The sequence below is a fragment of the Dryobates pubescens genome, chromosome 13, assembly GCF_014839835.1.
Source record: "Dryobates pubescens isolate bDryPub1 chromosome 13, bDryPub1.pri, whole genome shotgun sequence".
Taxonomy (NCBI): Eukaryota; Metazoa; Chordata; class Aves; order Piciformes; family Picidae; genus Dryobates; species Dryobates pubescens.
The window spans coordinates 625,717-653,632 of record NC_071624.1 but is presented as its reverse complement, the minus strand read 5'-3'; the positions used below and the strand labels follow the sequence as shown (position 1 = coordinate 653,632).

Below are 27,916 nucleotides of genomic sequence, written 5' to 3'. Positions count from 1 at the left end.
CCAAATCTGCCTCCTGAAGCAGTTCTGCCTCATGCTGGAGGAGAAGCTGGAGAGCATGGGGGTCAAAAGGGTAACTCTGACTTGGCAGTGGCAGCAGCTGCCATGCCAGCCCTGAGCCTGTGCAGGGACACAGAGAGTGCTCTGAAATGATTCATTGCTTTTATTTTGGGGGTGGGGAGAAACCAAAGCCCTGCCAGGCAGTGAAAAAAACCCAGGCCAGCCTCAGCTGGAGCAACCCCCCCTGGAGAGGCAGAAGGGAAGCTGGGAGCTGCCATCTCCAGCCTGCTCATTCCTATCTGTCCAGCAAGTGTTTCCCCCAGGCAGCAGTGCACAGGCTCCAGAGCTGCTCCTCCCCAGGGGCAGGGCAGGAGGGTGGCCCAGGTGAACTCAGGGGGAACAAGGTCAGCACAGGGCTCAACATCAGCTCTTGAATTTCCCCTTCTTGGCAGGCAGTCTGCCTGTTGCCTCCAGGTGCTTGTTGATGAGCTCCTCCTGCACGCTGGGGGAGCAGGGTTGGTATCTGCAGTACTCCATGGTGTACTCCCCCTTGCCCTGGGCAGCAGGAGACACAAGTCAGAGCATCCCAGGATCCCAGCAGGGCAGGGGCTGGAAGGGAGCTCTGGAGCTCCCCCAGCCCAAACCCTGCTCCAGCAGGGCTCCCCCAGCAGCTTGCCCAGCAGCACAGTGCCCGGGGGGGTTGGAAGCTCTCCACCCCAGCAGACTCCACAGCCCCCCAGAGGGTACTCACCTCTGTGCACGACCTCAGCTCAGTGGCATACCCAAACATGTCATTGAGGGGCACCTGAAAGCCAAGCAGAGGCAGAACAAGAGGGTTTGCCTCCCCTGGTGGGGTCCAGCCTCACAGAATGCTTTGGGCTGGAAGGGACCTTTAAAGGTCATCCAGCCCAACACCCACCCCCCCACCCCCCCAATTAAGCTGAGTTTCACAGAATCATTTAGGTTGGAAAAGGCCTCCAAGATCACCCAGTCCAGGCCTTCCCCCAGCACTGCCAGCTCAGCACCAACCCATGGCCCCCAGCACCACCTCTCCACTGCTCTGAAGCCCCTCCAGGGATGGGGACTCCACCACTGCCCTGGGCAGCCTGGGCCAGGCCTGGACAACCTCTCTGGGGAAGAAATTGTTCCTCATGGCCAACCTAAACCTCCCCTGGGGCAACTTGAGGCTGTTCCCTTTTGGGCTGTTTCCAGCTCACACTGAACTCATCACCCAGCACCTCCAGGTCCTTCTCCCCAGCACTGCTCCCCACCCTGCTTGGATTTGTGCTTGGGATTGCCCTGGCCCAGCTGCAGGACCTTGCATTTGGCTCTGCTGAGCTGCATGAAGCTGGTACTGGCCCAGCTCTCAATCTACCCTCCCCAGGTGCCAGAAGCAGAGCTGATGTGACCTAGCAGGAGAACAGATTCATGTGCAGAGGGGACCTGAAAGAAGGGCTGTGGAGGACAAGTCTCTGCCAGAGAGACCTTTCCCTCTGTACCTCTCACTGGGAGGCTGCACCACCAGATTGCAAAGGACCTGGGGCTGCTTAGGCTGGAGAGGAGACTGAGAGGGGATGTAATAGATGTCCATCAATAGCTGAGGGCTGGGGGTCAGGAGGCAGGGGCCAGGCTCTGCTCAGCTGCACCCTGCCATAGGCCAAGGGGCAATGGATGGAAACTGCAGCACAGGAGGTTCCAGCTCAGCAGGAGGAGGAACTTCTGCACTGGGAGGCTCCCAGAGCCCTGGAGCAGGCTGCCCAGAGGGGTTGTGGAGTCTCCTGCTCTGGAGCCTTTCCAGCCCTGTCTGGATGTGTTCTGTGTGCCCTGTGCTGGAGTCTCTGCTCCTGCTCTGGCAGGGGGCTTGGGCTGGATGATCGCTGGGGGTCCCTTCCAAGCCCTGCCATCCTGTGTGCCTGTGACCACCAGCCCACCCCAGGGCCCCAGGTGCCTCTGCCTCAGCTGTGCCTGGGGTGAGGTGAGGAAGGAAAAGGAGGAGCAGGGAGGGAAGGCAGAGGGCAGGAGCAGCCCAGACCTCAGCGTAGAGAGTGAAGTAGTCGCCGGTGCCGTCCTGGCCGGTGATGACGCCGTGCCGCCGGTTGAGTCCCGCGATGACCGCGCCCTGGAACTCGATGGGAGCCATCACCTCCACCGCCATGACGGGCTCCAGGATGCGCACCACAGCGCCCTCCATCGCTGCAACCGCGACACTGCGCTGCAGCCAGCCCCGGAGCGGCCCTGCCGCAGCCCCGCAGCCCTGGGCACGGGAGGGAGCTCCTGCTGCAGCCCTGCCGCAGCCCCGCAGCCCTGGGCACGGGAGGGAGCTCCTGCTGCAGCCCTGCTGCAGCCCCACGCAGCCCTGGGCACGGGAGAGAGCTCCTGCTGCAGCCCTGCTGCAGCCCCACGCAGCCCTGGGCACGGGAGGGAGCTCCTGCTGCAGCCCTGCCGCAGCCCCACGCAGCCCTGGGCACGGGAGGGAGCTCCTGCTGCAGCCCTGCCGCAGCCCCATGCAGCCCTGGGCACCAGAGGGAGCTCCTGCTGCAGCCCTGCCGCAGCCCCATGCAGCCCTGGGCACGGGAGGGAGCTCCTGCTGCAGCCCTGCTGCAGCCCCACGCAGCCCTGGGCACGGGAGGGAGCTCCTGCTGCAGCCCTGCCGCAGCCCTGGGCACGGGAGGGAGCTCCTGCTGCAGCCCTGCTGCAGCCCTGCCGCAGCCCTGGGCACGGGAGGGAGCTCCTGCTGCAGCCCTGCTGCAGCCCCACGCAGCCCTGGGCACGGGAGGGAGCTCCTGCTGCAGCCCTGCCGCAGCCCCGGGCACCAGAGGGAGCTCCTGCTGCAGCCCTGCTGCAGCCCTGCCGCAGCCCTGGGCACGGGAGGGAGCTCCTGCTGCAGCCCTGCTGCAGCCCCACGCAGCCCTGGGCACGGGAGGGAGCTCCTGCTGCAGCCCTGCTGCAGCCCTGCCGCAGCCCTGGGCACGGGAGGGAGCTCCTGCTGCAGCCCTGCTGCAGCCCCACGCAGCCCTGGGCACGGGAGGGAGCTCCTGCTGCAGCCCTGCTGCAGCCCCACGCAGCCCTGGGCACGGGAGGGAGCTCCTGCTGCAGCCCTGCTGCAGCCCTGGGCACCTGAGGGAGCTCCTGCTGCAGCCCTGCTGCAGCCCTGCCGCAGCCCTGGGCACGGGAGGGAGCTCCTGCTGCAGCCCTGCTGCAGCCCCACGCAGCCCTGGGCACGGGAGGGAGCTCCTGCTGCAGCCCTGCCGCAGCCCCACGCAGCCCTGGGCACGGGAGGGAGCTCCTGCTGCAGCCCTGCCGCAGCCCCACGCAGCCCTGGGCACGGGAGGGAGCTCCTGCTGCAGCCCTGCTGCAGCCCCACGCAGCCCTGGGCACGGGAGGGAGCTCCTGCTGCAGCCCTGCTGCAGCCCTGCCGCAGCCCTGGGCACGGGAGGGAGCTCCTGCTGCAGCCCTGACGCAGCCCCACGCAGCCCTGGGCACGGGAGGGAGCTCCTGCTGCAGCCCTGCTGCAGCCCCACGCAGCCCTGGGCACGGGAGGGAGCTCCTGCTGCAGCCCTGACGCAGCCCCACGCAGTCCTGGGCACGGGAGGGAGCTCCTGCTGCAGCCCTGCCGCAGCCCTGGGCACGGGAGGGAGCTCCTGCTGCAGCCCTGCTGCAGCCCTGCCGCAGCCCTGGGCACGGGAGGGAGCTCCTGCTGCAGCCCTGCTGCAGCCCCACGCAGCCCTGGGCACGGGAGGGAGCTCCTGCTGCAGCCCTGCTGCAGCCCTGCCGCAGCCCTGGGCACGGGAGGGAGCTCCTGCTGCAGCCCTGACGCAGCCCCACGCAGCCCTGGGCACGGGAGGGAGCTCCTGCTGCAGCCCTGCTGCAGCCCCACGCAGCCCTGGGCACGGGAGGGAGCTCCTGCTGCAGCCCTGACGCAGCCCCACGCAGTCCTGGGCACGGGAGGGAGCTCCTGCTGCAGCCCTGCCGCAGCCCTGGGCACGGGAGGGAGCTCCTGCTGCAGCCCTGCCGCAGCCCCACACAGCCCTGGGCACCAGAGGGAGCTCCTGCTGCAGCCCTGCTGCAGCCCCACGCAGCCCTGGGCATGGGAGGGAGCTCCTGCTGCAGCCCTGCTGCAGCCCCACGCAGCCCTGGGCACGGGAGGGAGCTCCTGCTGCAGCCCTGCTGCAGCCCCACGCAGCCCTGGGCACAGGAGGGAGCTCCTGCCGCAGCCCCACGCAGCCCTGGGCACTTCAGCCCCAGGGCTCTCAGCCTTTGCTCCTCGCAGAGCTGCTCCAGGCCCCCTCAGCATCTTCTTAGCCCTCCCGAGGCCATTATCTCCACCAGCACAGCACCAGGAGCAGGTGCTCCAGCAGCTCCCTTCACACCTTGCTTTAGGGCTCCTTCTCCTGCCCTGGTGAAGGCGATCTCGTTGGAGTCCACCATGTGGTGAGCGCCGTCCTCCAGCACGAAGCGCACGCCCGAGATCCGGTGCCCGGACACCAGCCCCTTCTCACAGGCTTCCCGGAACCCCTGGCAGGGGAGAGCTCAACCTCAGCGGTGTGCACAGCACAGGGCAGCACCAGCAACAGCCTGCCAAAGGCAGCAAGCTGAAACCAGAGCTGCAGGCCCTCAAAACCTTTCATGGGCTCTTCTAAGGGGAGCCCCACAGGAACTGAAGCAACCTGCCGGTGCTTGGCATGGGGGAACAGGGCACTGGGGAAAGCTCTCCGTCCCCCAGCGCTGGCAAACCTTGCTGGGGCAGCTCAGTTTCACTCTGAAGTATCAAAAGGAGGAATCACAGAAGGGTAGGGGGTTGGAAGGGACCTCTGGAGATCCTCCAGACCAACCTCCCTGCCCCGGCAGGAGGGAGCAAGCGAAGGGCCAGCAGAAGTTTTGCTCTGGGGCTTTGCTTTTCCTCTGCTCCAAAGCCCAATGGCTGCTCCACGTGGGAAGCACAGCTCCCTCCACTCAACCCCCAAGATCCTGGGATGTTTTGGGGGTGTTTTTTGGCCAAAAAAACCTGGGAGTGTTTTATCATGGAGTAAGGAAGGGATTGTTGGAGGCTGAGGAGCTCAAAGACCATGCTGAATGACACAGTGCCCGAGGGACGGGGGCAGAGGAAGCCTGGAGGAGGGAGGGAAGAGAAAGACTCTTTGGTGTTTCATGGAGGAAGAGTCACTGGATGGCAGTTTTCCACAGGACTGCCCCCAGAGGAGCACAGGGAAGGGTCCAGGCTGGGGCTCAGGCAGAATTGTCTGCCCACAGCCAAAAGCAAAAGAGAAAGGCAGATTCAAGAGGAAGGGTTTCTGAGAGCACCAGAGGAAAGCCAACCCTCTGCAGTGCCGCAGGCATGGAGCAAGGACACACCACCACAGCACACAGAGAGCAGCTCTGAGTTCCCTGGGAAGCCTAGGGATGGAGCAAAGCCACACTCCTCTGGCCCTGCTCCCACCCCAGCAGTGGGGAGAGCCTGCTGGCCTGGGGCAAGAGAGTGACCAGAGGTGGCTAGGTGCCAGGAAAGCAACCCCAGGCAGCATTTGTCATGTTAGATACACAGAGGGGAAGAAACCTTCTGTACCTTCTCAACAGCAGGCACAAACTGCTTGGGGATGTTGGTGCCAATGGTCCTGTCCTCAAACTCCAGCTTCGTGTAGTCCTCCGGCTCCAGGGGCTCCAGGAAACCAATGACTTTGCCATACTGGCCTGCTCCTCCAGTCTGCTTCTTGTGTGTGAACTCAAACCTAAGAGCAACCAACCCCCCAGGCACAGCACTCAGGACACAAACCACAGGGCTCGAAGGGGAAAACATTCCCACCCTGCTCTTGGTAAGGGCTAAATGCCAGCAGAGCAGCTGGAACAGCAGCTCAGGGCAGTCAGTACCCAAACAGGGAGCACCACAGCTCTTCATCTGGCAAGCAGGGAGCTGAGGGATCAGGATGAGCTACATGCCTCCAAAACCAGCCACAGGAAGCAGCAGCTTAGAGCCATAGGGTGGCTTGGGTTAGAAGGGACCTCCAAGCTCATCCAGTTCCAAGCCCCTGCCCTGGGCAGGGACACCTGCCCCCAGCCCAGGCTGCTCAGGGCTCTCTATCTTCAGGCTTCTAAGTTTTGCTGGCTAAATAACAACAGTTTGGCTTTCCCCCTGCACAAGCCTGCTGCTTCCACCCACAAAGTCCACAGAAGGACACAAAGTGGCAGCCAGGAGGTTCCATGTCAGCAGGAGGAGAAAGCTGTTTGGTGTGAGGCTGCCCAGAGAGGTTATGGAGTCTCCTGGTGTGGAGAGCTTCCAACCCCCCCTGGGCACTGTGCTGCTGGGCAAGCTGCTGGGGGTGCCCTGCTGGAGCAGGGGCTGGGGGAGCTCCAGAGCTCCCTTCCAGCCCCTGCCCTGCTGGGATCCTCTGACCTTAATTGCAAGCCACAGCCAAAGAAACAGTCAAGAGGGAAAGGCAGCAATACGAAACTAGAAACTACTCTGGAAGTGAAGCCGCAGCGACCACAGAACGGCCACAGAGCGGCTACAGCGCCGCACAGCGACCACAGCACCGCACAGCGGCCACAGCGCCGCACAGCGACCACAGAACGGCCACAGAGCGGCCACAGCGCCGCACAGCGACCACAGAACGGCCACAGAGCGGCTACAGCGCCGCACAGCGACCACAGCACCGCACAGCGGCCACAGCGCCGCACAGCGACCACAGAACGGCCACAGAGCGGCTACAGCGCCGCACAGCGACCACAGCACCGCACAGCGACCACAGAACGGCCACACAGCAGCCACAGCGCCGCACAGCGACCACAGCACCGCACAGCGACCACAGAACGGCCACACAGCGACCACAGCACCGCACAGCGACCACAGAACGGCCACACAGCGACCACAGCACCGCACAGCGACCACAGAACGGCCACACAGCGGCCACAGCACCGCACAGCGACCACAGCACCGCACAGCGACCACAGAACGGCCACACAGCGACCACAGCACCGCACAGCGACCACAGAACGGCCACACAGCGGCCACAGCACCGCACAGCGACCACAGAACGGCCACAGCGCCGCACAGCGACCACAGCGCCGCACAGCGACCACAGAACGGCCACAGCGCCGCACAGCGGCCACAGCGCCGCACAGCAGCCTGGGCTGCCAACCACGGCGGCCAACCCTCCACCCACGGCCACCCACGGGCGAAGCCTACCGGGGCACAGTCCGCAGAGCTTCGCCCACGGTCTCCGCAGCGCCCGGGGCAGGGCAGGAGGAACCGCCCCGAGACCAGCCCCGGCACAGGCTCCGCCCCGGGACACGCCCCTCTCCAGGCCCCGCCTACCCAGGCCCCGGCCCTCTCCAGCCTCGCCCGACCCCGGCCCCGCTGGAAGAGGAAGAGGCTTCGCCGCCGCCATGGAGCTGCCCCCGAGCCACTCTCCGGCCAGCCGGGCGGCAGCGCTGGACACCGCCACGGAGCTCTCCCCGAGCGGCTTCCCGGCCAGCCGGGCGGCAGCGCCGGACACCGCCACGGAGCTCTCCCCGAGCGGCTTCCCGGCCAGCCGGGCGGCAGCGCTGGACACCGCCACGGAGCTCTCCCCGAGCGGCTTCCCGGCCAGCCGGGCGGCAGCGCTGGCCGCCGCCTACCTCTGCTACCGGCGGGGGGGCCCCAGCCGCGCCCTGGCGCTGCGCGGAGTCCGCCGAGCACGCCGGGAGGTGAGGTGCGGGCCGGCAGCGGGGCCGGGCCCTGCTCTGCTGCGCTGCTTCCTGGGCCTGCCCACGGGGGCTGCGGGGTGCTGAGGCTGTGACCCAGGACGGCACTGCCGCCCCCTGCGGCACCACCGCCCCAGGAAGGCTCCAGGCTGGGGGCAGAGCGGCTGGGAGCCGCTGACAGTGGCTGAGGATGAGCCAGCGGTGCCCAGCTGGCACCAGCCTGGCTTGGGGCAGCAGTGGTGTGGGCAGTATGAGCAGGGATGGGCACTGGAGAGGCTGCACCTCAAATCCTGGCTTCAGTCTTGGGCTCCTCACTCCAAGAAGGACACTGAGAGGCTGGAGTAGGGCCAGAGAGGGGCAACAGAGCTAGGAGAGGGGATGCAGCTCCAGGACCCTGCCAGCACACAGCCCTCAGTGACTGCAGTCACAGGAACTCAGCCTCTCCCCCAAGCAATGCTCTTCCTCTGCCTTCTGCAGGACATAGCTGATGTTGGGCACAAGTACCACCTGGAACTGGAGTTGGAAGATGTCACTGCCACAGTGAGTTCAGTTTGAGTCACAGTCTGCAGGCAGCAGCTTGCCAACACTGCTGTGCCTTAAAGAGCCATCTCTGGGTTCTGCTGCCCCTGGCTGAGGGCAGTGCCCCCAGCCCTGAGCCTGGCTGCCCCTGGCTGAGGGCAATGCCCCCAGCCCTGAGCCTGGCTGCCCCTGGCTGAGGGCAGTGCCCCCAGCCCTGAGCCTTGCTGCCCCAGCTGAGGGCAGTGCCCCCAGCCCTGAGCCTTGCTGCCCCTGGCTGAGGGCAGTGCCCCCAGCCCTGAGCCTTGCTGCCCCAGCTGAGGGCAGTGCCCCCAGCCCTGAGCCTTGCTGCCCCAGCTGAGGGCAGTGCCCCCAGCCCTGAGCCTTGCTGCCCCAGCTGAGGGCAGTGCCCCCAGCCCTGAGCCTTGCTGCCCCAGCTGAGGGCAGGGCCCCCAGCCCTGAGCCTGGCGGCCCCAGCTGAGGGCAGTGCCCCCAGCCCTGAGCCTTGCTGCCCCTGGCTGAGGGCAGTGCCCCCAGCCCTGAGCCTTGCTGCCCCAGCTGAGGGCAGTGCCCCCAGCCCTGAGCCTTGCTGCCCCAGCTGAGGGCAGTGCCCCCAGCCCTGAGCCTTGCTGCCCCAGCTGAAGGCAGTGCCCCCAGCCCTGAGCCTGGCTGCCCCTGGCTGAGGGCAGTGCCCCCAGCCCTGAGCCTGGCTGCCCCTGGCTGAGGGCAGTGCCCCCAGCCCTGAGCCTGGCTGCCCCTGGCTGAGGGCAGTGCCCCCAGCCCTGAGCCTGGCTGCCCCTGGCTGAGGGCAGTGCCCCCAGCCCTGAGCCTGGCTGCCCCTGGCTGAGGGCAGTGCCCCCAGCCCTGAGCCTGGCTGCCCCTGGCTGAGGGCAGTGCCCCCAGCCCTGAGCCTGGCTGCCCCTGGCTGAGGGCAGTGCCCCCAGCCCTGAGCCTGGCTGCCCCTGGCTGAGGGCAGTGCACCCAGCCCTGAGCCTGGCTGCCCCTGGCTGAGGGCAGTGCCCCCAGCCCTGAGCCTTGCTGCCCCTGGCTGAGGGCAGTGCCCCCAGCCCTGAGCCTTGCTGCCCCAGCTGAGGGCAGTGCCCCCAGCCCTGAGCCTTGCTGCCCCAGCTGAGGGCAGTGCCCCCAGCCCTGAGCCTTGCTGCCCCTGGCTGAGGGCAGTGCCCCCAGCCCTGAGCCTTGCTGCCCCTGGCTGAGGGCAGTGCTCCCAGCCCTGAGCCTTGCTGCCCCTGGCTGTGGGCAGTGCCCCCAGCCCTGAGCCTTGCTGCCCCAGCTGAGGGCAGTGCCCCCAGCCCTGAGCCTTGCTGCCCCTGGCTGAGGGCAGTGCTCCCAGCCCTGAGCCTTGCTGCCCCTGGCTGAGGGCAGTGCCCCCAGCCCTGAGCCTTGCTGCCCCTGGCTGAGGGCAGTGCCCCCAGCCCTGAGCCTTGCTGCCCCTGGCTGAGGGCAGTGCCCACAGCCCTGAGCCTTGCTGCCCCTGGCTGAGGGCAGTGCCCACAGCCCTGAGCCTTGCTGCCCCCGCTGAGGGCAGTGCCCCCAGCCCTGAGCCTTGCTGCCCCAGCTGAGGGCAGTGCCCCCAGCCCTGAGCCTTGCTGCCCCAGCTGAGGGCAGTGCCCCCAGCCCTGAGCCTTGCTGCCCCAGCGGAGGGCAGTGCCCCCAGCCCTGAGCCTTGCTGCCCCAGCTGAGGGCAGTGCCCCCAGCCCTGAGCCTTGCTGCCCCAGCTGAGGGCAGTGCCCCCAGCCCTGAGCCTTGCTGCCCCTGGCTGAGGGCAGTGCCCCCAGCCCTGAGCCTTGCTGCCCCTGGCTGAGGGCAGTGCCCCCAGCCCTGAGCCTTGCTGCCCCAGCTGTGGGCAGTGCCCCCAGCCCTGAGCCTTGCTCTAGTGTTGGAGGTGATTCTGTATCCCAAACTGGTCCCCAAAGGCTCAGTGTCACCAAGAGGTAACTTTGCCCCCAGCCATCTGCTGCCCACCCCTGGGCCACAACCAAATGCTTCCAGAGGAGGACTTCCTGCTGGGCTTGGATCTCGAGCTGAAGCTCTCTGAGCACCACCACTGCTGCCCCTTGTCAGGGCTGAAAGCAGAGTGCCCTGAGGGGCCAGGAATGGCTTTCTCCCTGTCCTCATCACAAGGCTCTGGGGAGCAGCCTCCAGAGAGAACTGGCAGCCCCAGGCAGAAACATTGCAGAGGTGCAGACTGCCCTGATCAGACCTGCCCTGAGTCAGGCACTCATCCACCTGATCAACCCCACAGGACAGCACTCTGAGCTGCACTGCTGAGGTGCTCTATCACCTGGGCAGCCCAAGCCCTGCTCCAGCTGTGCAGGTCACCCTCGAGGGGGAGCTCAGGGCCACAGCTGGAGCAGATCAGCTCTTCTACCACCGAGTCAGGAGCCTGGAGCAGGAGCTGCTGGCAGAAGACATTCCAGGTACCAGGGAGGGGAGTGGTGAGGAGGAGCCCTCCATGGGCAGAGGCCAAGCTGAGCTCAGCCCGTGGTGGTTCCATGGCCCACATGGGAGGTGTTCAGCCTGGGCTGGGGGGAGGGGTCCCTGCCCCTGGCAGGGGGCTGGGGCTGGCTGAGCTTTCAGGTCCCTTCCAACCCTTTCCATGACCAGGGGGGAGCAGGCCTCACTCTGAACCCATCCTGCTTCACTGTCTCTCTTTCAGGGTGGTGTCAATCATAAACTCTCCCCTGCAGTCCAGACCTGGCAGCTGATTTGCATGTGCCTGTCCTTGAGCTCTGCCTGCTGCTGCTCCCTCTGCCCTCAGCAGTCTGCTGCTGGCTCTGGCTGTGCTGGCAGCAGAGCTGCTCCAGGTGACTTGAGCACCTGCTGGGAGGTGCTGAGGCTCTGCTGCTGGCTGCAGCAGCTTCATGGCTGTGTCCCTTCTCTTTGCCAGACAGCCAGGGCAGCGTGTCCCCAGAGATGGAGCCTCTCCACCTGCTGGCCTGGGTGGCCTCTGGCTATGTGATCTGGCAGAACTCCACCGAGAGCACCAGGCTGCAGCTGGCCCAGGTCAAACGTGTCAAGCAAGTGGTAAGTGGGCAGCAGGGGGAGGGGGGCTCAGGACAAGCAGCTGTGCCAGGAAGAGCTGCAGCCAGCTTCTTCAGCAGGACCACTCAGCTGTCTCTCAACTTCTTGGTCTGCTTTGTCTCCAAGGCAGAGTTTGGGTTCTGCTCCCCCTGCCCTTCCCCTGTCCTGCTCACATGAGGAGCAGCCATCACCCCCTGGGGAGCCAAGAGAACTCAGGGGGTGTGCCAGCACAGACAGGGAGCAGAGCCCCCAGCACACACCAGCCTCCACTTCCTCTTGCCTCTGAGTGCTTCCAAGGAGGTGTTTGCCACTGAGCACAGGCAGTGCTGCCCAGGAAGCTCTGGGCAGGAGGGGGGCAGGCAGAACCTGCCCGTGGGAGCAGGGCTTCTCCGCTCAGCCCAGGGCTTGTCCATGTTCTGCTCCCCCTGAGGGCTGCCTGCAAGTGCTCAGATGCTGCAGGGCTGTGCACAAGCAGTGCTGTGGGCAGCAGGAGCAGGGCAGGGATTGCCCCCCCCGGCCTGGGCACTGGGGAGGCTGCACCTCAAATCCTGGCTTCAGTTTTGGGCTCCTCACTCCAAGAAGGGTCTGGAGCAGGGCCAGAGAAGGGCAATGAAGCTGAGGGGTCTGGAGAGCAGGGCTGGGGAGGAGCAGCTGAGGGCCCTGGGGGTGTTCAGCCTGGAGCAGAGGAGGCTGAGGGAGACCTCCTTGCTCTCTGCAGCTCCCTGGGAGGAGGCTGCAGCCAGCTGGGGGTTGGGCTCTGCTCCCTAGGAGGAAATGGCCTCAGGTTGCCCCAGGGGAGGTTTAGGTTGGACGTGAGAAGAAGCTTCCACCTGCAGAGGAGCTGCCAGCTGGAACTGATCTGCAGCAGAGGTTTTCTGCTGAGTGAAGAGGGCTGATTCAGATCTCCCAAGGGTGCTGGGGGGAAGGGGGAGCCCCAGACTGATCCTTTCCCATCTTCTCTTTCCAGAGAAGAAGAGATGAGTATCTGGAATTTGACTACCTGGTTCTGCTTCACGAGCTGGTGTCCCAGGTACAGCCTTGGTTCCATTGGGCATCTGAGCTGCCAGGAGAGCTAGCTGAGTTACTGCACTGGACAGCAGTGGATTGCTGGAGTCAGCCTTCCTCTGCAGGCTGAGAGCTGGGCAGCCTCCCAGCTCAGAGCTGCAGCTGCTGAGGGGTCCCAGGGGGAGGGCAGAGCCCCAAGGGGAGGGCAGAGTTGTCCCAGCCCTGCCAGCTTCTGCCCCAGCTGGCAGCTGCCCCTGGGCCTGGCTGGGAATGGCAGAGGTTCAGCACTTGGCTCCTCACCTCCTGGGAGATGCTGTGGCCAAACAGGCCAGGGATGAAGGGAAGAAGCAGCTGGCAGCACCCTGGAGCTGCTTTGCAGCTGGAGCTCCCCAGAGCTGCTGTGCCAGAGGCCAGCAGTGGTGGAGCAGTGCAGGGAGCCAGCAGCTCCCCTGAGAAGGGAGCAGCAGGAACTGTGGCTCCCAGCACACTGTCTGCACTCTCTGCTGCTCTCCTTCCTCACTTTGTGAGCTGAGCAAATGCTCTGAGAACAGCAGCTGGGGAAGAGAAGCTCCCAGCTGTGCAGCCTCCTGTGAGAAATCATCCACTGATGACCACCAAGGCTCTCACTGCTTCCCACCCCACTCCCAGCTACCTTGGCTTGGTTCCTAAGTGCTCCAGGAGGAGGAGTTGCTGGGGGACAGCACAGAACTGCAGGCTCTGCCTGGTGCTGAAGAACAGGTGCCAGAGAGGGGTGCCCCACACAGACAGGCCTGAGCAACAAACCTGGCCCAGCTGAAAGCAAACTGCAGCTGGGGCAGCAGGGAGCAGAGCACAGGCTGCAAAGGCTCTGCAGGAGAGGCTCAGATGCTTGGAGAGCTCAGAGGGCTGTGAGGTGCTGGGCCCTGACTGCTGCTGCTGCTCAGCCTCCTGCTGAGCAGCCTGGAGGAGGCTCTGTCACAGCACTCAGCTCCTTCTGCCTTTCTCCAGCTGTGTTTTCTCCCTGCAGGAGATCATCCCCTGGCAGATGAGGGTCCTGTGGCACCCCCAGCACGGGGTGCAGGTCACACAGGCCAGCTGCCAGGCACAGCACAGCTTGGAGTGACAGAGCTGCAGCCAGGGAGTGCTGCACTGCCACAGCCAGCACCTGGGGGGAGGGCAGAGGAGGTGCTGGGCTGGGGTGCAAGCAGGGATTGAAGGCACAAATCCTTCCTCAGGGGAACTTCCCACAGAAGCACAGAAGCCCAGCAGGGAGAGGGCTGGAAGGGACCTCTGGAGCTCCCCCAGCCCAAGCCCTGCCTCAGCAGGGCACCCCCAGCAGCTTGCCCAGCAGCACAGTGCCCAGGGGGGGTTGGAAGCTCTCCACACCAGGAGACTCCACAACCTCTCTGGGCAGCCTGCTCCAGGCCTCCAGCACCCTCACAACAAACAACTTTCTCCTCCTGCTCAGATGCAGCCTCCTGGCTGCCACTTTGTGCCCTCTACCCCTTGTGCTGTCCCTGGGCACCACTGAGCAGAGCCTGGCCCCAGGCTCTTGCCCCCCAGCCTTTAGCTCCCCTCTGGGGCTGCTCTTCTGCAGGCTCTCAGCCTCTGCTCCTCACAGAGCTGCTCCAGGCCCCCCAGCAGCTCTGCAGCCTCCCCTGGACTCTCTCCAGCAGTTCCCTGTCCCTCTTTACCTGGAGAACCCAGCTGTGGCCTCCCTAGGACAGAGTAGAGCAGGGAGGAGAACCTCCCTGGGCCTGCTGGCCACACTCATGCTGCACCTCAGGAGAGCATTTGCCTTCTTGGCCAATTTGTGGCCTTTTCTGGCCAGTTTTTGGCCTCTTCCTGTACACTGTGCTTTGATCTGAGAATCCAAGGGGCTCTTTCTCTGCTCCAGCCTCCACTGTGCACCAGCCCCTCAGCTCCAGAAGCAATACTCACGGGACAGCCGAGGAGATGCACTCCCTGAAGGCCACTTTTGGCTTCCCCATGGTGCAGGGGCATCCATATTCCCTCTCCATCCTCTGCAGAGGAGACAACAGAAGGCAGTGACCTTGCTGCCCTGGAGCAGTGCAGTGGCAGTGATTTGAGCTGCAGCTCTTTCTGCAGTGAGGAACCTCAGCAGGGTTAAGCAGGCTCTTGCCTTGGGGGTGGGTTGCTCTGGGGAGCTTGGTGGCTTGGGGCTGCTTTGCTCTCTGGCAATGGTGTGCATGGTTCCCTGGCACACCCAGCAAGAGCAGACTGGGACTGGGTGTGAGGAACAAGCTCTGCCCCAGGAGGCTGCTGGAACCCTGCAGCAGGCTGCCCAGGGAGCTGCCAGGTGAGGCCCCAGCCCTGGAGCTGTTCAAGGTGAGGCTGCACAGGGCTCTGGGCAGCCTGCTGCAGGGCAGGATGTCCCTGCTGGGGGCAGGGGCTGGGCTGGGGGAGCTCTGGAGGTCCCTTCCAGCCCAGATTCTGTAGTCAGCCTTGTCTGGGAGATGTAGAATCCCAGAGTGGCTCAGGCTGGAAGGGAGCTCAGAGCTCATCTCCAGCCCCGTGCCATGCCCAGGGACACCTCTCAGCTACACTCAGCTGCTCAGGGCCTCACCCAGCCTGGCCTGGAACACCCCCAGGGAAGAGGCAGCCACAACCTCTCCAGGAAACCCATTCCAGAGCCTCAGCTCCCTCCTGCTGAAGAACTTCTTCCTCAGCTCCAGTCCAGCCCTGCTCTGCCTCAGCTCCAAACCATTCCCCTGGGCCTGGCTCAGACCCCCTCAGGAGAAGTCTCTCTGCAGCCTTCCTGCAGGAGCCCTGCAGGCACTGCTCCAGGCACAGGAAAGGGGAACAGCATTCATCATTTCAGCCCAGTTGAGGTTTTCCAGCCCAAAGCTCACCCAAGCTCAGCCTTTCCTCACCCTTTCCCCACCTCAGCTACACTGGCTGTGTTAGAGTCAAAGGCAGAGGTCAGCTTGAAGCCAATAAATCCCTCCCAGAGCTGCTGCCTCCTGCCTCATCTCTCACTCTGGAGTGGCCTCAGAGGACACAGGCAGTGCTCAGGACAGGGCTAACTGCAGGACTCCTGGGGAGCCCCAGCAAGCTCTGGTGCTGCACTGAAAGGGATTCCTGTGGCTTTGGCCCACAAGGAAAGGCACTCCAGGCAGGAAGCTGAGCAGAGCAGCCTGCAAAGCCCTCAGCAGAGCAGCACTGCAGAGATCCATTCTGCCTGGAGAAACTCCTTCCAGTTCAACTCCAACCCCCCTGCAAGCCTGGCGCCGAGCCCTCAGCACCACTCCTCAGTGGCTTCCAAGCACCTCCAGGGATGGAGGACAGACTCTTCAGCAGTGAGGATGGGGAAGCAGTCTCCCAGAGCTGGGAAGTGCAGGCCCCTCCCTAAGCAGCCACAATTGTGCCCCTGGCTGCCACAGGCCTCCCTGCTGCGAAGCCCTCAGCACTCCTCTGCCCCCTCCCCTTGGTCTGCACACAGGCTGAGGGCAGCTGTGCAGCTCCAACCACCCCCTGACCTTGGTGCCAAGGGTGGCCTTGCTCACCCAGCTGCAGCTCCATCTTGGGCTCAGCCAGGAGGGGAAGGGGCCTGGTGGTTGGGAAGGCAGCCAGGAGCAGGGGCCAGCTGGAAGCTGCCTACCTGGGCATAGATCTCCAGGTGCAGCTCCCCCATGCCTGAAACGATGGTCTCCTTGCTCTCCTCGTCAAAGTGCAGCCTGAAGGTAGGATCCTCCCTGCTGAAGCGGCTCAGGCCCTTGGAGAACTTGTCAAAGTCGTTCTGGGAGGCAAGGAGCAGCCTCAGGGGGCAGCCCCCAGCAGCAGCACCAGCCCTAGCCTCAGGGGGCATCCACCCAGCCCCAGGGGGCAGCCCCCAGCAGCAGCCCCAGCCCCAGCCTCAGGGGGCAGCCACCCAGCACCAGCCCCAGCCCCAGCCTCCCCTCCTACCCAGCAGTCATACATCTAAGAGGCCTCCAATGTTCCTCTCTCCCCTCCTGAGGTTATCTTTTGAGGCCCAGGCAGCCCTGTGGAGCTGTGTCTCTCCCCCCCAGGTATTTCAAGCCCCAGTTCAGCCAGCTGGAGGCCACCAGCTCTGGGTGCAAGGGCTCCTCCCCAGCAGCTGTGTGCTGCTCTAACCCACTCCAGGCAGAGCACTGCAAACCTGCTGACTGCAGCCCCTGGGCCCCCAGGGAGCTGGGAAGCCCCAGGGAAGGAGCAGAGGAGCAGCTCAGGGGGCAGGAAGCTGATTCCCAGGTTCCTACCTTGTTGGAAGGCTTCATGGCCACCGAGACAACAGGGTCAGGGATGTGGATGGATTCCTGCAGCAGCCATCAGGGAAGAGGAACAGAGTCAAGCTCCACTCTGCCTGCTGAGCTCACCCCTCCACAAGCACTGAGCCCCAGCTGGGGGCTGTCCTCTGGAGCCCCAGGGTTGGGCTCATGGAGCACTGCCAGCTCACCACTGACCCCTTGGCACCACAGCTTTATGACCCCTCCAGGGACCCCTCCTGGGCAGCCTGGGCCAGGCCTTGACAACCCTTCTGTGACAGAAACTGTTCCTCATCTCCAACCCAAATCTCCCCCTGAGGACATTTCCTCTCATCCTGGGAGCAGAGCCCAGCCCCCCCCTGGCTGCAGCCTCCTCTCAGGGAGCTGCAGAGAGCAAGGAGGTCTCCCTCAGCCTCCTCCTCTCCAGGCTGAACCCCCCCAGCCCCCTCAGCTGCTCCTCCCCAGCCCTGGTCCCCAGCCCCTTCCCCACCTTTCCTGCCCTTCTCTGGCCCTGCTCCAGCTCCTCAGTGTCCTTCTGGGAGTGAGGGACCCACACCTGAACCCAGGGCTCCAGCTGTGTCCTCCCCAGTGCCCAGCACAGAGCACAACCCCCAGCAGCTTTGTTGGCCTTCTGTGGGCTGCTCCAGGCCCTTCTGGATGCTGCTGGACACAGGGACCAGAGAGGGTCCCCACAGCTGGAGTGCAGCTCCCCCAGGCCCTGGGGAGGTGGTTCCCAGAGGGGCAGCACTGACCAAGGAGAGCTGCAGCAGGGAGCACCCAAGGAGTGCTCAGGAGTGATCCAGGGGGCAGTGGCTGGAGGGAGGAGGGGCAGGGGGCTCACCATGGAGATGTCTGTGCTTGTTTTATCAGTGAAGGTGTCCCCACTGGCACAGTCAATCCCAAAGAGGGCACAGATGTCTCCTGCATACACTTCATTGACATCCTTCAGAAGGAAAAGGTCACTCAGCACCAGAAGTGCCCTGAGAGCTCCCAGCTGCTGCTCAGAGGGGCCCCAAGGCCTGTGCTCGACAGCTTGGAGGCTGAGCTCCTCTGGCAGTCCCAGCTGGGCTGAAGGCTCTTTAGAGCTCCTCAGAGCACAACAGGGAGAGCTCAGCTTGGATGCCAACTTCTTCTGCCTTATGGCTGTGAAGGCAGCACCAAGAGCTCTGCTCCAGGGAACTGGGGAGCCCAGAGCTGGCCCCAGGACTGCAGCTGTGGCATCATCAGGGCAGAGCAGAGGGCAGGAGAACCTCCCTTGCCCTGCTGCCCACACTCTTCTCCATGCAGCCCAGGCCACCTTTGGCCTCCTTGTCCCCAGGGGCACACTGCTGGCTCATGGGGACTTTGTTGTCCCCCAGCTCCTTCCCCTTGGAGCTGCTCCCCAGCAGGTTCCCCCTCCCTGTGCTGCTGCAGGAGGTTGTTCCTCCCCAGGGGCAGGACCCTGCCCTTGCCCTGGCTGCACCTCCTGAGCTTCCTCTCCCCCAGCTCTCAGCCTGGCCAGGGCAGGCTGCAGGCAGCACAGCCTGGGGGGGCTCAGCCTCTCCTGCAGCTCTGATGCCCTTGGAAGGTCCCTCCCAACCCAATGCAATCTGTGAACCTCTGAGGGTCCACTCTGAAGGGGACTGAAGTCCACCTGAAGGAGGCTGCCCCAGAAGGGAGCCCTGGGGACCACCAGCAGCTAAGGGGCTGCAGCGGCAGCCGCAGCAGCGCAGGAGAGCTCAGTGCAGGCTCGGACAGAGCCCCTGCAGGCGAGTGGGGAGGGGCCGCTGGGGGGGGGGAGGAGGGGGAGGGGAGGGGAGGGGAGGGGAGAGCCTGGCGGGCAGAGGCTGCCGGGGCAGGGGGCGAGCCCGGCGGGGCAGGGGGAGAGCCCGGCGGGGCAGGGGGAGAGCCCGGCGGGGCAGGGGGAGAGCCCGGCGGGGCAGGGGGAGAGCCCGGCGGGGCAGGGGGAGAGCCCGGCGGGGCAGGGGGGGAGCCCAGCGGGGCAGGGGGAGAGCCCGGCGGGCAGGGGGGGAGCCCGGCGGGGCAGGGGGCGAGCCCGGCGGGCAGAGGCTGCCGGGGCAGGGGGGGAGCCCGGCGGGGCAGGGGGAGAGCCCGGCGGGGCAGGGGCCGCTCCCGGGCTGCCCAGCAGCGCCCCGGGCCGGGCAGCCGGCACTCACCTCCATGGTGTCGGCGTGCATGCGCAGCAGGCGCTGGACGCGCAGCCGCTTGCCGGTCCGGGTGTTGTAGATGTGCTCAGCCCTGCGCAGCTGCCCCTGGTACACCCTCAGGTAGGTCAGCTGCCCGAAGCGCCCGGCCTGCCACACAGCACCAACAGCCCCCAGTCAGACAGGAGCCCTGCCAGCCCCAGGGGCACAGAGCCACACAGCTGCCAGGGCTGCCAGGGAGCTCAGGGCTCAGCCAGCCCCAGCCCCCTGCCATGGGCAGGGACACCTCACCCCACAGCAGGTTGCTCACAGCCACCTCCAGCCTGGCTGCAAACACCTCCAGGCAGGAGGCTGCCAGCAGCTCCCTGGGCAGCCTGTGCCAGGCTCTCACCACCCTCCTGGGCAACAACTTCTTCCTCACAGCCAATCTCAATCTCCCCACTTCCAGTTCTGCTCCATCCCCCCCAGTCCTGTCCCTCCCTGACACCCTCACAAGTCCCTCCCCAGCTTGCTTGCAGCCCCCTGCAGATCCTGGAAGGCCACAAGGAGGTCTCCTGGGAGCCTTCTCCTCTCCAGCCTGCACAACCCCAACTCCCTCAGGCTGTGCTCACAGCAGAGCAGCTCCAGCCCTCTGCTCCTCCTCCTGGCCCTGCTCTGGACACCTTCCAGCCCCTCCAGAGCCTTCCTGGCACAGAGGCTCCAGAGCTGGCCCCAGAGCTGCAGCTGTGGGCTCAGCAGAGTGGAGCAGAGGGGCAGAATCCCCTCCCTGGCCCTGCTGGCCACACTTCTCTTGCTGCAGCCCAGGCTCTGCTTGGCTCTCTGGGCTGCCAGTGCTCCCTGCTGGCTCCTGCTGAGCTTCTCTCCCAGCACCCCCAAGGCCTTTCCTTCAGGGCTGCTCTCAAGCCAGTCCCTGCCCAGCCTATAGCAGTGCCTGGGATTGCCCTGCCCCAGCTGCAGGACCTTGCCCTTGGTCTGGTTGACCCTCCTGAGGCTGCCATGGGCTCAGCTCTCAGCCTGCCCGGGGCCTGCAGGCAGCAGCAGCTCCTGCAGGCAGTGCCCTGCCTCTGCTGGGTTTGTGCCAGGAGGGGCCAGGGGCAGCTCTTACCTCCAGCTTGAAAGCCAGGCCTATGAAGGGCTGGGAGTCATCTCGAGCAGGGTTCAGCAGGAACTTGCTGCCACCCTTAGAATCCCTTAGAAGAAGAGAGGTGCAGAGGGAGTTTATGTTGTGAAGCCAAAGATGAGCCCAACCTCAGACCACCCCTGAGGGCCTCCAGCTCCAACAGGGTGGTAGCAGAATCAAAGCTGCTCACAGATGTGGCTCTCACACTCTCAGGAACCACCTCAGACACTGCAGCAGGTGCTCAGAGGAGGCTCAGACTGTGTCAGACCTTCACATCCCACAGCCCAGCAGGGCAGGGGCTGGAAGGGACCTCTGGAGCTCCCCCAGCCCAAGCCCTGCTCCAGCAGGGCACCCCCAGCAGCTTGCCCAGCAGCACAATGCCCAGGGGGGGTTGGAAGCTCTCCACACCAGGAGACTCCACAACCTCTCTGGGCAGCCTGCTCCAGGCCTCCAGCAGCCTCACACCAAACAACTTTCTCCTCCTGCTCACATGGAGCCTCCTGGGTGCCAGTGTGTGCCCCTTGGCCTGGCACTAGCTCCAGTCCCCTGCCCTGGGCAGGGACACCTCCCACCAGCACAGGCTGCTCAGGGCCTCATCCAGCCTGGCCCCCAACACCTCCAGGCAGGAGGCAGCCACAGCCTCCCTGGGCAGCCTGTGCCAGGCTCTCCCCAGCCTCACTGCCAGGAACCTCTTCCTCATCTCCAGTCTCAGTCTCTCCTCTCCCAGCTCAAAGCCATTGTTCCTCAGCCTGGCACTCCCAGCCCTTGTCCAGAGTCCCCCCCCAGCTCTCCTGGAGCCCTTCAGGCACTGCCAGGCTGCTCTGAGCTCTCCCTGGAGCCCTCTCCTCTGCAGGCTGAGCAGCCCCAGCTCCTGCAGCCTCATGTGAGCACAACCAAGCACTCAGCAGCGCTGCTGTGGCCTCTCAGCAGCTTCCTGCTCCATATTTTGCCTGCTTTGGGCAGCAGCTCCCCAGCCCTCCATGCCTCCCTGCACAGACTCACCCCTGGTTCAGGATAGCAAAGTTCTCCACCTCTGAGGGGTCAGGGAGGTACTCCAGGACAGCATCCAGCAGGGGCTGCACTCCTTTGTTCTTCAAAGCACTTCCCACCAGCACCGGGGTGAAGGACTTCTTCAGCGTCGCTCTTCGGATGGCAAGCTGCAAAAGAGCAGGCTCCTAACTCTCCCCCTGCAGCAGCTGCAGCAGCCTGAGGGGGTTGCAGCCAGGCAGCGGTCCAGGTCCTCCCTCTGGCCATCTCTACTCCTGGGCTGGCTGCTTGGGGCTCTGGCTTAGGCTGAGCTTTGCCGAGCAGGGCTCTGGGCTGGACTCGGTGCTCCGGAGGCTCTGTGCCAGGCTGAACGCTGGCTGTGATTCTGTGCCTGAAGCCATTGCTGCCCTGCTCAAGAGCCTCCTGACAGAGGTTCTGCACTCTGCTCATCACCAGAGCTCCCTGGGGCTGAGCCAGAGCTCAGCTGCCCTCTCCTTGGCCCTCACCTCCCTGTGGCACCTCCTGGTGCCCCTTCCCTGCCTCCCGTCCTGCCGCTGGGCACCACAGGCAGGCCTCTGCCCCAGCCCCTCCCCCCCCCTCAGCTCCCATTGTGCACAGGGAGGGGAACCACCACCAAGGCACCTTCAGCTCAGCAGCTGTAGGAATCTTCTCCTCCAGGAACAGTTCCCCAAGCTGCTCATCGGCGTTGGCCACACACTCCACCAGCTCCCGGCGCCGCGCCGCCGCCTGCGCCCTCAGCTCCGCCGGGATGGCCTCCGAGCGCACGCTCTGCCTGCACACACACAGAGCCCACGGGCACCCCACATCCACCAGCTGCACCCCACATCCACCAGCTGCACCCCAGACCCACTGCTGCACCCCACATCCACCAGCTCCCGGCGCCGCGCCGCCGCCTGCGCCCTCAGCTCCGCCGGGATGGCCTCCGAGCGCACGCTCTGCCTGCACACACACACAGCCCACGGGCACCCCACATCCACCTGCTGCACCCCAGACCCACTGCTGCACCCCACATCCACCAGCTGCACCCCACATCCACCAGCTGCACCCCACATCCACCAGCTGCACCCCAGACCCACTGCTGCACCCCACATCCACCAGCTGCACCCCACATCCACCAGCTCCCGGCGCCGCGCCGCCGCCTGCGCCCTCAGCTCCGCCGGGATGGCCTCCGAGCGCACGCTCTGCCTGCACACACACACAGCCCACGGGCACCCCACATCCACCAGCTGCACCCCAGACCCACTGCTGCACCCCAGACCCACTGCTGCACCCCAGACCCACTGCTGCACCCCACATCCACCAGCTGCACCCCACATCCACCAGCTCCCAGCACCGCGCCGCCGCCTGCGCCCTCAGCTCCGCCGGGATGGCCTCCGAGCGCACGCTCTGCCTGCACACACACACAGCCCATGGGCACCCCACATCCACCAGCTGCACCCCACATCCACCAGCTGCACCCCACATCCACCAGCTGCACCCCACATCCACCTGCTGCACCCCAGACCCACTGCTGCACCCCACATCCACCAGCTGCACCCCACATCCACCAGCTGCACCCCAGACCCACTGCTGCACCCCACATCCACCAGCTGCACCCCACATCCACCAGCTGCACCCCAGACCCACTGCTGCACCCCAGACCCACTGCTGCACCCCACATCCACCAGCTGCACCCCATATCCACCAGCTGCACCCCAGACCCACTGCTGCACCCCACATCCACCAGCTGCACCCCATATCCACCAGCTGCACCCCAGACCCACTGCTGCACCCCAGACCCACTGCTGCACCCCACATCCACTGCTGCACCCCACATCCACCAGCTGCACCCCACATCCACCAGCTGCACCCCATATCCACCAGCTGCACCCCAGACCCACTGCTGCACCCCACATCCACCAGCTGCACCCCAGACCCACTGCTGCACCCCAGACCCACTGCTGCACCCCACATCCACCAGCTGCACCCCAGACCCACTGCTGCACCCCAGACCCACTGCTGCACCCCAGACCCACTGCTGCACCCCACATCCACCAGCTGCACCCCAGACCCACTGCTGCACCCCACATCCACCAGCTGCACCTCACATCCACCAGCTGCACCCCAGACCCACTGCTGCACCCCAGACCCACTGCTGCACCCCAGACCCACTGCTGCACCCCACATCCACCAGCTCCCAGCACCGCGCCGCCGCCTGCGCCCTCAGCTCCGCCGGGATGGCCTCCGAGCGCACGCTCTGCCTGCACACACACACAGCCCACGGGCACCCCACATCCACCAGCTGCACCCCACATCCACCAGCTGCACCCCAAAACACTCTGCTGCACCCACACCCCCCCATGGGCACCCCACATCCACCAGCTGCACCCCAAAACACTCTGCTGCACCCACACCCCCCCATGGGCACCCCACATCCACCAGCTGCACACACACCCCCAGCAGCACCCCAGGGCACCCCCAGATGCACCAGCTGCAGATGCAGAGGAGGCCTCCAAGATGGTCAGAGGCTGAAGCACCTCTGCCGCGGGGCCAGGCTGGGAGAGCTGGGGCTGCTCAGCCTGCAGAAGGCTCCAGGCAGACCTCAGAGCAGCTTCCAGTGCCTGAAGGGCTCCAGGAGAGCTGGGGAGGGACTCTGGACAAGGGCTGGGAGTGCCAGGCTGAGGAACAATGGCTTTGAGCTGGGAGAGGAGAGACTGAGAGTGGAGAGGAGGAAGAGATTGTTGGCAGTGAGGGTGGGGAGAGCCTGGCACAGGCTGCCCAGGGAGGCTGTGGCTGCCTCCTGCCTGGAGGTGTTGAGGGCCCTGAGCAGCCTGTGCTGGTGGGAGCTGTCCCTGCCCATGGCAGGGGGCTGGAACAGGATGACCTTGTGCAGAGCTTCCTCCTGGTGTCCAACCTAACTCTGCCCTGCTGCACTTCCAACCCACTGCCCAAGGTCCCCAACTCACCCCAGATCCCCATCAAAGTAGAGAGCTCTCTCTTCAACCAGGTCTATAATGCCTCTGAAGTTGCCCTCCAGCCCAATGGGGATCTGAACAAAAGCTGCATTGTGCTTCAGCTTGGACCTGGAAAAGGGAGAGAAGAGCAAACCACCACAGAACCCCCTGGAAAGGGACTGCTCCCCAGGTGCCCACAGCCCAGCCTGCCCAAAGCCACACTCCCTGCTGCTTTGGACAGTGCCAACCCCCCCAGTGCTGATGGCAGCCACTGCTGCTGTGAACCTGAGTGGCTGCAGCAGAGCAACCTCCAGCACAAACTGCTTTAGAACCACACAGCTGCCAGGGCTGCCAGGGAGGTCAGGGCTCAGCCAGCCCCAGCCCCTGCCATGGGCAGGGACCCCTCACCCCACAGCAGGTTGCTCACAGCCACCTCCAGCCTGGCTGCAAACACCTCCAGGCAGGAGGCTGCCACCACCTCCCTGGGCAGCCTGTGCCAGGCTCTCACCACCCTCCTGGCCAACAACTTCTTCCTCACAGCCAATCTCAATCTCCCCACTTCCAGTTCTGCTCCATCCCCCCCAGTCCTGTCCCTCCCTGACACCCTCCAAAGTCCCTCCCCAGCTCTCTTGCAGCCCCCTGCAGATCCTGGAAGGCCACAAGGAGGTCTCCTGGGAGCCTTCTCCTCTCCAGCCTGCACAACCCCAACTCCCTCAGGCTGTGCTCACAGCAGAGCAGCTCCAGCCCTCTGCTCCTCCTCCTGGCCCTGCTCTGGACACCTTCCAGCCCCTCCAGAGCCTTCCTGGCACAGAGGCTCCAGAGCTGGCCCCAGAGCTGCAGCTGTGGTCTCAGCAGAGCGGAGCAGAGGGGCAGAATCCCCTCCCTGGCCCTGCTGGCCACACTTCTCTTGCTGCAGCCCAGGCTCTGCTTGGCTCTCTGGGCTGCCAGTGCTCCCTGCTGGCTCCTGCTGAGCTTCAGATCCATCACCTGCCTGGGGGAGCTGCTTCTGCCTCAATGACTGTTACCCCCTGGGTCCCACAGAGCAGGCAGGCTGCAGGTAAGGCACAAGCAGCACCTGTGGGGTGTGAGCCATGCCCAGCACTGTGCCAGCTCCCTGCTGGGCCCTGCCAAAGTCTAGGGGGGGAAACAAAAGCTCAGGTTCCATAAACCAAAGCAATGCCCAAGCTCAGCTCCTCAGCACTGCCAGCCTGGGCTGGCAGCACCTCTTGGTCTCCTGGAGGGTCTGGGGGTCAGATGCAGATTTAACCTCCAGTGAAGTGCTGGCCTCCTGGCCCATGGCAGGGGGGTAGATGATCCTTGTGGGCCCCTCCAACCCTGACTGACACTATGGAACTGCAACCCCAGGACCCTGCCCCCAGGAGAAGCCTTCTCAGAGCCTCTCACACTCAGCTGCTCTGGGAAGAGCTGGGATCTGCACCCCCAGGGGGTAAATACCTGAGCTGCTGCAGTGCCCTCTCTGGGCTGGAGCCCTGCCTGTCCAGCTTGTTGATGAAGGTGAGGAAGGGCACCCTGTACCGTGCCATCTGCCTGCTGACAGTGATGGTCTGGCACTGCACCCCTCCCACGGCGCACAGCACCAGCACCGCTCCGTCCAGCACCCGCAGCGACCGCTCCACCTCGATGGTGAAGTCCACGTGGCCTGGGGAGCAGCAGAGCCCCTGGGACCCCAGCCCTGCTGGCCAGCTGCAGGGGGAGCAGAGCCGGCACAGCAGCCTCCAGCTCCGCGGCGCCAGCCACGGGAGGACGCCGAGGGGCTGGAGGGGGTCCGGGGAAGGGCAACCAAGGCTCTGGAGAGCAGCGCTGGGGGGGGGGGGGGGGGGGGGGGGCCGGAGGGGGCGGCGGGGGGGCGGCCCGCAGGGGGCGGGGGCCGGGGGGGGGCGGGCACCCCGCAGGGGGCTGGGGCCGGGGGGGGGGGGCGGGCACCCTGCAGGGGGCGGGGGCCGGGGGGGGCGCGGGCACCCCGCAGGGGGCTGGGGCCGGGGGGGGCGCAGGCACCCCGCAGGGGGCTGGGGCCGGGGGGGCGGGCAGCCCGCAGGGGGGCTGGGGCCGGGGGGGGGCAGGCAGCCCGCAGGGGGCGGGGGCCGGGGGGGGGGCGGGCAGCCCGCAGGGGGGCTGGGGCCGGGGGGGGGGGGGGCGGGCACCCCGCAGGGGGCTGGGGCCGGGGGGGGGCGGGCGGGCACCCCGCAGGGGGCGGGGGCCGGGGGGGGGGGCGGGCACCCTGCAGGGGGCGGGGGCCGGGGGGGGGGGCGGGCACCCCGCAGGGGGCGGGGGCCGGGGGGGGCGCGGGCAGCCTGCAGGGGGCTGGGGCCGGGGGGGGGGGCGGCCAGCCCGCAGGGGGCTGGGGCCGGGGGGGGGGCGGCCAGCCCGCAGGGGGCTGGGGCCGGGGGGGGGGGCGGCCAGCCCGCAGGGGGCTGGGGCCGGGGGGGGGCGGCCAGCCCGCAGGGGGCTGGGGCCGGGGGCTGGGGGAGAGGACAGGAGGAAAAGGCCTGCAGGTCCCAGGGGAGGTTTGGGTTAGACAGGAGGGACAATTTCCTCCCCAGGGTCAGGACCAGGCTGCTCGGGGCAGTGGTTGGATCCTCCTCCCTGAGGGGGTTTGCAGGCTGTGGAGCTGTGGTGCTGAGGCCATGGCTCAGTGGTGAGCTGGCAGTGCCCGGACACAACCAACTCCAAGCTCTCTTCCAGCCCCAGGCAGCCTGCGAGCTCCCCCTGAGTGACCACCACAGAAGGCAGGCTGGCCCAGGGGCCCCCTCCCAGCCCCTGAGCTGCTCACCTGGGGTGTCTATGATGTTGATGTTGGTGCCCTTCCACATGGTGTACGTGGCAGCAGACTGGATGGTGATGCCCCGCTGGCGCTCCAGCTCCATCGAGTCCATCACAGCCCCAACTCCATCCTTGCCTTTCACCTTGGCACACAAACCACACCAGGAGGGGCTTCAGCAAGGCCCTGCCAGCTGCAGGGCTGATGCTTCATGAGCTCAGAGTGGCCCAGCCTGCCCAGGGCAGTCCCCATCCCAGGCTGTGTGGATGTGGTGCTGAGGGCCACGGCTCAGTGCTGAGTGCTGGGACTGGGTGACCTCGAAGGTCTCCTCCAGCCCAAATGGCTCCATGATTCTGGAGTGTGATTCATCTGTTCATCTGCAGCTTCCCCTGCACACCTGACTGTCATGTGCCCCCCTGAGGACCATTCCTGGAGAAGGGATCTGCAGGGTGGCTTCCACAGGGGAGCATCCCTGGAGCCCTGGGCTCCCTGTTTCATACAGCCCCAGAATGGCTTTGAGCTGCAGCACAGCCTCAAGACCACCCAGCTCCAACCCCCTCCCACCAGCCCAGGCTGCTCAGGGCCTCATCCAGCCTGGCCTAGAACACTTCCAGGGACAGTGTGTCCACAGCTTCTCTGCACAACCCATCCCAGTGTCTCAGCACCCTCACAGCAGAGGGCTCCTCCCTGCTGTCCAACCTAAACCTCCCCTGCCCTGCCTTCAGACCACTGCCCCTGTCCTGTCAGCACAGGCCCTGACAAACAGCTCCTCTCCAGCTCTGCTGCAGCCCTTCCTTCAGCCCCCTGGGAGGCTGCTCTGAGGCTTCCCCAGAAGGTTCTCTTCTCTGAACAGCCCCAAGCCTCAGCCTGTCCTCACAGGAGCTGCTCCAGCCCTTGGAGCACCCTTGTGCTGCTCTGCACCTTCTTCAGCAGATCCATGCTCTTGGGCCTTGCCAGTGGTGTCCTGTGACAGGATGAGGGGCACTGGGCACGGGCTGGAACCCAGGAGGCTCCACCTCAGCATGAGGAAAAGCTTTGGTGTGAGGCTGCCGGAGCCTGGAGCAGGCTGCCCACAGAGGCTGTGGAGTGTCCTGCTCTGGAGCCTTTCCAGCCCCATCTGGGTGCATGCCTGTTCACCAAGCTGTTAGTGCCCCTGCTCTGGCAGGGGCTTGGACTGGCTGCTCTCCAGGGGTCCCTTCCAGCCCCTGCCCTGCTGTGACTGTGTGGCTCTGCGGGGGGCTCTCCAGAGCTCCATCTCCCAGCGGCTCCCTTCTGCCCCGAGCCTGCCCTGCCCTGGCCTGCCCGCGGCTGCTGACCTCGTGCATCTGGGCTATCCTGCCGGTGTAGAAGAGGATCCTCTCGGTGAGGGTGGTCTTGCCCGAGTCGATGTGCGCCGAGATGCCGATGTTGCGGATCCGCTCGTTGGGAAGCGCCGCCGAGGAGCACAGCCGGCAGCAGGGCGCCGCGGC

General features: G+C 65.7%; 1 protein-coding gene across 1 annotated transcript; it reads right to left on the bottom strand.

Moving 5' to 3' along the window:
• Nucleotides 1–164: 164 nt before the first annotated feature.
• On the bottom strand, nt 165–27,916 carry LOC104308790 (G elongation factor mitochondrial 1). The gene is made up of 17 exons (XM_054166830.1): nt 27,764–27,916; nt 26,460–26,592; nt 25,124–25,328; nt 23,681–23,797; nt 21,357–21,507; nt 20,730–20,884; nt 19,713–19,797; nt 18,620–18,757; nt 17,305–17,406; nt 16,458–16,514; nt 15,839–15,976; nt 14,158–14,240; nt 5,561–5,723; nt 4,368–4,512; nt 2,030–2,190; nt 749–802; nt 165–552 (listed from the first exon to the last, which is right to left on the bottom strand). The coding sequence occupies exons 1-17, from the start codon at nt 27,770–27,772 to the stop codon at nt 421–423; spliced, it is 2,028 nt and encodes a 675-aa protein (XP_054022805.1). The 5' UTR covers nt 27,773–27,916; the 3' UTR covers nt 165–420.

Bases quoted from the DNA above. Each gene is read 5' to 3' on its own strand.
- LOC104308790 (XM_054166830.1), bottom strand. The intron at 20,885-21,356 runs GTGCCTTGGTGG...GCTCTTTTGCAG, and splicing joins CTACAGCTGCTGAGCTGAAG to CTTGCCATCCGAAGAGCGAC. The intron at 17,407-18,619 runs GTGAGTGCCGGC...TTCCTTCTGAAG, and splicing joins TGCACGCCGACACCATGGAG to GATGTCAATGAAGTGTATGC.